Below are 9,418 nucleotides of genomic sequence, written 5' to 3' on the forward strand. Positions count from 1 at the left end.
AACAACCCAAATAAGCATGGACATATGAATATTCCTAACCTGCAAAATGATTCCTCCATATAATATCAGCGATAGTCATTGGTGGGCCACCAGCAGGGTGTGGTTTACCTTTGTCATGGTCAGTCCTTATCATATCCATTAAGGAATTCTCCAAAGAGTGCAAGCTAAAAGCATCGAAGGGCCGATTCCGGTCCTGCAACACAGAAAAGGACACACTCATGTCATACAAATTGTACAAAAACGCACATTGTTGCAGTTCTGTACCTGCTTTATCGTACTCAGCTTCCATAGCGGACATATACACAGGTAGGATGTGGAATCACAGTATTAGGACTGCTTTTGTATCATTATCAGAGAATTTGGCTCCATATTTTAAAAAAATAGTACCAAAGTATCAAAACTTGGAAGGCCCGACAGGCTTGATTAGCGATGCATGATATTAAAAAAAAAATGTCCCCAATTTCTGATATGCTGATATTTCATAAGTGATTTGGCCATTCGCCGATACCGATGTTGAATTATCTGTTTAAAATAAATCCTATATTTACAACCTTGTTTCCTCATAATCTGTTGTATATAAAAACTACAAAAAAAAACCCATCAATAACTAAAATGAATAAACTGAAGCAGAACTGCTCATTGGACCAAAACTGATATACTAATAGATTCCCAGCATCTGCTGATACCAATGATGCCCCACTACTAGCTTCAACACATTTGTGTGGGGCAAAAGTTTGTCCGACCACCACTATGTTAAACATGACAAAATCCATGCATTGACCCAGATGGTGATCTGAACAACAACCTCCAAAAACAGGCAAACTTCAACATGACAGTTAGCCCAGCTGTTGGAGCGCTGCTTGTTACCTTGCTCGAGGGCAGATGACTAGTAACATCCAGCATGTATAGACAGGTCTCGGTTTTACTTCAGAACAGCAAGAGAGCTGGTTTGAGTTGTTAAGACAGACTGTTAAAAATGAAGGGCACGATGCTGTCATCTGTTCGAATTTAAAATCAGTTTATATCAACTGTGCGTGTGGAGCATCAGTTACCACACATTTGTGATGCATTTGCTGATGTCACTGGATGTTTCAGTCAGTCAGGGGTTTCTTTCATTTCAAATGAACGCCAATTCCGAGAAATCAAAAAGGATGCTTCAAGTGTGCATTCACGATTTCAAACACTGTGCTGTTCATCAAGGTAGAGGCAGGAGCCCAGTTCTATCTGATGCAGCTGGTTTTGAAGCTACAGTAGATCACTGGCAACATATTCTGGCCAGGTTCACAAAACCTCTAAGAACTCATTTCCTGATCCTGTGAGAGAGACGGGTCCACTCCAGTGCGGAAGTGGATAGTCAATACGACATCAAAAGCTTCAAGGTCAAACGACCGCTCAGTGTGTGTGAATGAATTCATGAGAACGACATGTGTGCCAAAGGTGAGGCCTGAGAGCGCCGTGCTGGAGCTGGAGTCTACAGGCTTGGCAGCTGTGTCCTGTGTCCGCTGCCCGAGCCGGGGCCGCATTGTTTGCACACCAACGCTATTGTTGCCCTTTCAGCTGAGCATTCAAAAGTGTTATTCCCCCCACTCTGGACCCGACAGCGCCACGTAGATAAAAATCTGCCCACTTGGTACAAATGGTAAATACTTAAAACGCTGAGCTTTTGGTTTCCTCCCCCTGCCCTCCTCTCTGATACATGTGGATGAACACAGCGGGGGGGGGAGCTGACTCTTGTCCAGTGATCTAAACAGACGATATGTGTATACATGCAGCCTTTACTGTTGCTTTAACACACTATAAGGAACCTAAGAGCTGCCTAAAAAGTGTGCTTCACTGTAGCTCATCTTCACCATAAACCAGGTATAAGAGCACATTGATGAGTTTAGAGACAACTTGTTACACATACTTTGATGAAGAGAGGTAGAGTGCTGACTTATTAGAGGCAGATGGTCAATTAATCATATGATCTTCTCTTTTGTTAAATGTCATAAATGCACATATAGCCCATACGAACATTACGTATTGCACTGAGTCTTAAAATTTATGAAAAATTGTAGACAACTTTTAAATGTTTGATCAAAATTAAAACTGGCACAAATGTGAACCTTTAAATTATAATCCTTTTGCATAAACTTGAACTATATAAACATACATAATACACACAGATGGGAGATGAGATGGGCCACTTGAGTAGGATGACATGCAAATTAATCATTTATTCATACTAGTACATTTAAAACTATTGTATGTGAAAGGAAAACAAATGTCCATCACAAAGTTAAAGGGGTTCAAGTGCTCATGTGTCACAACGCTTGACGTGTCTGCCTCATAAACCTAAAAAAAATTGTGACGAAGGTAAACATTTGAAAAGGTGAGAAGAAAAAAAAGCACATGATGAAAGACCTTCAGATGACGCCGCGCCGATTTTCAAACTTCATGCTGATTATCTATCTGTGGTTGAGTGCGCCATTATTAACCTTCATGTTTAGGCATTGATGAGAACTTCCCCAGATGGAATGAGCTGACATGCTTCCCTTTTCCTGAATCTGAATCTGTCGCTGACAGCAGATGGCGGTGCCTTTAGGTATATACCACAACGGTGTAGCATATTTAATTTCATACAATGTTAAACCTGGGTTATCTGAAAGTTATGCCAAGGTAAAATGTTCAAAGATTGCAGGTTTAGGAGAAGAAAAAAAACAATAAAGACACTGGAAAACAAGTTAACCGACATTTAGCTCCCGATGTAAAAGACTCTGGTCACACCCTGCTGTTTTGCATGACCCTCACACACATTTGCCTGCCCGAAACTGTTGATGAGATGTAAAGCTATCGTGAGTACAAAGGCCCGTCACCATCGCCACTACCATCATTTTAAATCGGGGTATCTTCCCAAGACACTCATGTGATTCCGTGTCTTGAGCCTCACACTGACATGTTAAGTTGAATTCCACACATTCCGTACCCTTTAAGCGGCAGCCAACAGTGGGCCGGTGTGAGCGCATATCAGAGCACACAGAAACCAACATTTCAGCCTGTGTTTTATCTGTGGCATCCCAAGAATACTGAGTAAGATCAACAGAATCACAACAAGTACACCTGTCATCGGCTGTCCACATGATCTGTGTGTGTGTGTGTGTGTGCGTGTGTGCGTGTGTGTGTGTGTGTGTGTGTGTGTGTGTGCGCGCGCCCTGCCTACTGCCTGGGTCAGCAGTTTAACTGAGTTTCACTTCAGTAAACAAGCTGGTTGACATGTGGCACCCTGACTTTGCATCCTGGTGATAACTCCTCTCCAATTACGGCTGTAATTGTTCAGCAGCTAGGTGTGAGCTGGAGCCATGAACTCACAAGCGGTGGCTAAAGGTGATTCCAAATGTACAGAATGATAAACACAGATAAGACTACTTCTACAGGTTATAAATCATAATGCTACACATATGATGGATCTTATGGGGACAGCCGTCCTGTTTAAAAGCCAGTTTGCTTCAAGGAATTGTTTACTCTATACTGCATACCATAAAAGTATTGGATGGGGTATTTGAAAGGTGAGGGTCTTTAACGGGCAAGTAGTGCAAAATGAGTGACGCAATTGTTTGGTTACGGGATATTTATGTGTTTAAGCTCCAGTTTTCATTATTTTAGCAAATCTAGTGACATTGAATGGAAAGTGAAATATCTCCATACCTATTTGGTATATATTACCATAACTATATAGCAATACTTCAATACAAAAGTGCATTTCATTTCTTTCATCAAGTACTTACAAATAGGTGGTATCTTTTGCATGCATTATGTCCTTGTGATTCCAGAATGCAGATAGAGCCAGCCACATATATTTAGCTAGGCTCAAATAGCAACTACTGGCTAACAAAAGCAAAAGAGTCCAACAATGTCAGTTTAAAAACTCTCGAGCACATCTTCTGGTGTAATCCCTGTCCCCTTTACGGAGGGCCTCATCTATGAATAAAGAAAATGGACAAAGAAAATGTGGATTATATTGGATAATGTGTGTGATAATGCGTGTGACATTTCTGGACCCCTTCGCTGTTGTTAGCCGTCACCTGCCATTACATGTGTCTGGCTCTTTCTGTATTGGGGAATGAAATTATTATCCATTAAATTTGGACATACATTCACATCACTTGAATAACTTAGTTCTTCTTTAATGTATCAATAATATGTAGTTTCATCATGTCAAAATGCAAAACCTCTCACAGCCTCCGCTATACTTTCTACGTGGTGCTATTTTAGCAAACTTTAGCCTGCTAAAATGCTTAACTAGGATGGATTAACTAGGACATGATTAACATCATATTTACTTTAGGGCATAATAGACTCTAGTGAGGTTAGCTCTTAGCTCCGAACCACAGGCTCCCCGAGTGGCTACCATCGACATAGCTTCTTGTATAATGAGTATCATTCCAGTCCTGGTTGACGTCAATTTGCAATCTAATATTATGTAATTGTTGCCATTTTGAAACAACACTGATTCAGTAAGCCATTTGAAGGCTATTTTCTAATGCATATTTTTGTTTTTATTTGATAATGATACCTCACAGTATTGGTGGTGATGACATGACACCAGTGTGATCTGTGGCCCTTGGATATTATCTTCTGGCGATAACTTGACTCTGCTTCTCTGGAGAGAAGTGGTCTTTACAGCCTTGAAGACCTGACACCAAAACTAAATATCCCCTCAGAAGGCTTCTCTTTTCACCCTGAACAAGGCTGTGTTTTGTCAACCCATGCAGTCCATGTTTCTGCAGCAGGTTAACGTATTTATGTAAAGGAAGAGTACATGGATAGGTGTTTATAATGGCTCTTTTTGTAGGGAGCATAAATAAATGAACGGAGAACGTACGAGTAGCCATGTGAAAAAGCCAGTCAGTGATAAACAAGTCAAAGTCAGTCTACTCTGAATTTATCAGTTAATCAAACCAGCATTCTACAATTCTACAATTTCATGTTGCAGACGCTTTTGTCCAAAGCAACGTTCAACACCAGCAAGAATTTAGACCGGATAGAAAGCCTTAGTAAGTACAACAGTATGAACCAGTATTCTTACTTATTTTTCTTCACTTGTTATATTTTCCTTTATTTTCAAATGCACCAAAAAAATTCGGCAACATTTGCATTTCTGTCATGGCTCATTCTTCGTTCACACAACAAGCCGGACAACCTTGCCCTGTTCTCTGTCAACTTGTATTACCATATGGAAGAAAACTGAAAGGTATGGTGATCATGTGACTTCATTTCATTATTACCTTTGATGTTGTGGGGCAAACTCAAAGCGGAAATATATGACAATGTCACCACCTGTATTTTTGGAAACAAACAAACAAACAAAACAAAAACAAAAACCCAAACAAACAAAAGAAAAACCTTAACCTATGATTATCACTTCTAATTATTAGAATGTAGGATCTTTCTTGTGTTCGAGGTCTTTGGTCTGCCTTCCTGGTCGGACCAAGACTCATTTCCATTTCAAAACCCCGCCCTCTGCCCCACCCCGAGCCAATGAAATAAGACTATTGATGTTGCCTTCAAGTACTGTCTTGTAACGCTGCTTTAAAGCTCATGAACTACCTTGACAAATAGAGACAGAGAAGTGCTACATTCTGAGATTTTAGTGCAAGACCAACGGAGCCAAGTTAAAGCACAAGATTGAATAAAAATGATTATATGGTATTTACATATTTGTTCCTTTTACTCCAAGAAACAATATCATTAAGTTGAAATGTATTGTGCAACCTAAAAACCTTCTCTGATGTACATTTCCTCTGCTTTGTATTTTGTTCCATAACATCAAGCTGTGAGCATTTATAAAATTAGGCTGACGGAATTCCTGACCAGTATTTTACTATTAAGCGGTATTTCCTTCATCTCAGACACAGTGAAAGACGTTCAAGGAGCACCTGAATGCACCATGTGTCCTTTAAACCCCACGGAGGGTAGGCTGGCAAAGTTAATAAATGAAACCCCTTATTATTTACCATACGAACGAGGACTATTTTTTAAGAAGGATGTCTGTGTGTGTCAGTGTTAAATTTTAATGAGTAAAATAATCCATCGAAAAATTGGGAGACAAATTCTAGGATTCGCTGTCCTTCTGTTTATTTGACCTCTAATACACAAAACAGAAGCACTGAAATTGTCATGCTGACACTACCGGTGTCGACAAAGCTTAATAATGTAGCCTAGCATATGTTTCAAGGGATTATATCGATATAAAAAAATGTCAATGCATGTCACGTAGTTGAGTTAATAATCATAGACTTATAACACAACGATGTGTTGTAATGTAGGGAAAAACTGCCATAGTCAGGTAAAAAAATAATTTCTAAGTCAAAAATAGCCGTAGCATGAATATGCTAAATCACCCATATTAGGCTAATGAGGCTGACACGTTGATGTGGTTCACTCTGTCTCAACCTATGTCTTCCTCTCAAATTATAGCTACCAATGACATTTAAAAGACTTTATATTTTGATTAATTAAGAAGCGGGGTCGAAAATGAATGCACATCAGAGTTTTGAGATTGATTAAACCCAGGCTAACGCAATTATGCTAGGCTAGCACCACTTCAACTGAAGGTATGTTTACCTGGAAAGGCAGTATGTTGTTGCTGTTGTCAGTCCTGAAGACGCCGTCCTCACTCCAGGGCTTGGGGGTGAGGGGACCGGGTCTTGGGAATTTGGGAGGTGCAATTACATTACTGGTATAGGGCTTTTTCATGGGGGAGATAGGGTTCAGGGGTGACGGCACCCCCACACCGACCCCTACACCGACGCCCACCGCTCTGCGCGGGTCCCTGCCTGCCTGCAGCCCGCTCCAGGGGTTGGATGCTGTGCTCCAGGCGGCGTTCTGGTGGTTATTCCAAGCGGACGACGGGGCAGAAGAAGACGACGACCCCTTGCTGTTGTTCATGATGGTCTGATAAGCGTTTCTCGGGGGGAAGGGGCCTTGGCTTGGGCTGACAGGAGACCTTCTCTGGGGCTGCTGTTGCTGCTGCTGCTGCTGGGCCGGCTGTTGATGCTGTTGAGACTGAGGAGCCAGACCGATCTGCGGGGAAAAATTACCCCCGAAGACCGGGTTAACAGGGTGGGGGAAGTTCTGGAAAAGCATCGTCCCGTTCACCGAGGGTATTCCCTGGAAAAAGCTATCGTCCACGGCGTTTGTGTTCCCCGTGGACCAAGCGCTCCCAAACGAGGAAGAAGGGGAGGAGAGGGAGCCGCCGGTCTCCTGCGGCTGGTGGTGGAAGTTCAAACCGGGCAGGATCGGCGACTCCATCGGCACTTTGTCCTTACTGCTGCAGCTGTTCAGCGCTGACGCCGCTTGGTTGCTCCCGGTCGACGGGCTCTCCGACCCCGGTGAAGAAGAAGAGGGTTCCGATGACGGGGTCGGGGTGGAGGGAGGAGGGTCTATTTGCGTCGGATCTTGCTGATGATGAGGCTGGGCTTTGTTTTTGTCCATCAGTAAATCATCCTGCATGGTTTGCTGAGCTGCAATAAGGGGAAACAGATACGAGGAGTTAATATTATTGTTGTTATTCAGGAGATCACACACCGGGCTCCTCGCCGGGTTGCTGGAGCAGCGGATGCGCCCGGACAGCTCCGACAAGGATATGATGTTGGAGGGACCAGGCAGTTGCAAAGCGAATGCGTAATCACTCATTTAGGATAGACAATGAAGCTGAGAAAATCCGCTTCCTAAAACTATATAGATCCCACAAATCACACAAGGACGGAGCATATGGCTGGAGATATTCACCAGATTTCGCCACGTCTCGTTTTTCCTTCCACACAGGAACTCCGGAGCTGCAAACTGAGTTAGTGTGTGTTTTTAGCTCAAGGACCTCCCCTATAGTCATTTGCATACGTCAGTAAATACAGCTGTCCTTCTGCAAGGTTAAAAGAAACTTCTACCTTGACCAAAAAAACGGTCAAAATTAAAGTTAGGCTCCATCCCCAGTAAAGTCACACTTTTTCCCCCTTTTTTCATGCTGCAGTCAAGGTGAAACACCCGATACAGATTGACAGCACAAAGTTCCCTCACTCTAAACCTTTCAGTTTCAAATGTGGGCCACTTGTGATATTTTATGATGTCCTGCGATGAAAAATAATGTTAAAGATCAGATAAAGCGAGTCGCAGTACAAATCATCCATGATGGGGGGATTTTATTATAGCGCACGGAGATTCTGCCGAGGTCCGCATTGGAATCAGTGGTTTGCAGTGACATAACGCAAGCAGCGCACTTGTAAAATGAATTCAAAATAAGGAGCTATTATCATAGCAAACAACTAGTGTGGTTTAGTCATGATCCGACTTGAGGCTTTAATGCAAAATAGCCTAAGCTTTCACTTTGCATTTCAGAGGAAACGCCTCCCAAAAAAAAATTCTTATGACTTTTGCACTCCTTTCGAATCCTAAAGCAAACACATTCACGTCATCAAATTTAACACCCAGACTTATAATTTAACACGTAAAAAAAATCAGACTATGAATGATATAAATGCCTGAAAGGTGGAGCAAATACAACCGACGGAAATGTAAATTACTTCGACGTTTCTATATGTTAAAATTAAGATTTAAAGCAATAATAATGATAAATATCCATTGCAGGGCAGCTAACATCCACTGGGGCCTTTCATTACAACAGCCACTTTGCAACAAATGAAACAGAATGACATGTTGGATAATTTCAGCTGTGTGATGACAGTAATATAGATGGGACTTTCAAGGTAATGGCAATAGCCTGCATTACACACACATACACACACACACCCTGCCCGTTAATCCGTGTTTTCTCCTCCAAGAGCTGCGCTTCCAAGGTCATCAAAGCAGCACAATCAGCAGCCTAATGCCCCCCCCCCCTCACCTGCCCTCTTCCGACAGAGTAAAACCTGACCTTTCAAATGCCAATTTATCGCACCGATAGAGACCTGCGATACATTTCATGAAGCTGTCTTGGTTTGAAATCCCCTTTAATCCATATGTGCCCCCCCCCTCCACAAAACGACCAAAACCAGCATGCACACACGCGCAGCGCTTCTTTGCCCATCGTCAAGTTTGAATTACCTTTATCGTTCACCTTTTGGGGACTCTGAAGATAAAGATATTTCTGTTTCCCTCGTCTGGGTTTAGATATGGCAAGCGAGCAACCCTTGTGCCGAGATAGTCAGCAGTTGCCTCAACAGCTGATTGACTGCGGCGCATGGATGATGCCGCGAAGGCTGTAGGGAGATGTAGTTTCTCACTATGCAGACGCTGGGCAATTGACTGGTACTGAAACCTGACCAAATTGCGCTATATTTAACTTCCAGGAAATAACAAGACAAATCAAGTCATCGACTCATCTTTATTTATTTCACATAACACTTTTACTTGCAAGAAGTCCAGCAACTGATTTGACGTTTGT

The 9,418-nt window shown here is 42.3% G+C and overlaps 1 protein-coding gene across 8 annotated transcripts in view; it reads right to left on the reverse strand.

The window, feature by feature from the left end:
- The window catches only part of cpeb3 (cytoplasmic polyadenylation element binding protein 3), a 40,352-nt gene that overhangs the window by 29,510 nt on the left and 1,424 nt on the right, over positions 1-9,418 (reverse strand). For 3 of the 8 annotated variants that reach the window (XM_086180364.1, XM_086180363.1, XM_086180366.1), the window contains exons 2-3: positions 6,604-7,502; positions 40-193 (exon numbers count right to left, since the gene is read on the reverse strand). In XM_086180364.1, coding sequence (XP_086036490.1) covers positions 40-193; positions 6,604-7,502 — 1,053 coding nt within the window. Of the gene's footprint in view, positions 1-39; positions 194-6,603; positions 7,503-7,770; positions 7,813-9,078; positions 9,209-9,418 lie in introns of those variants that run through there. The other 5 variants (XM_086180368.1, XM_086180369.1, XM_086180367.1 and 2 more) reach the window with 3 other exon arrangements.

This window comes from Aulostomus chinensis, chromosome 16 (genome assembly GCF_037954235.1).
Source record: "Aulostomus chinensis isolate RoL2024-O1b breed Wild chromosome 16, RoL_Achi_v1.0, whole genome shotgun sequence".
NCBI classification, from domain to species: Eukaryota; Metazoa; Chordata; class Actinopteri; order Syngnathiformes; family Aulostomidae; genus Aulostomus; species Aulostomus chinensis.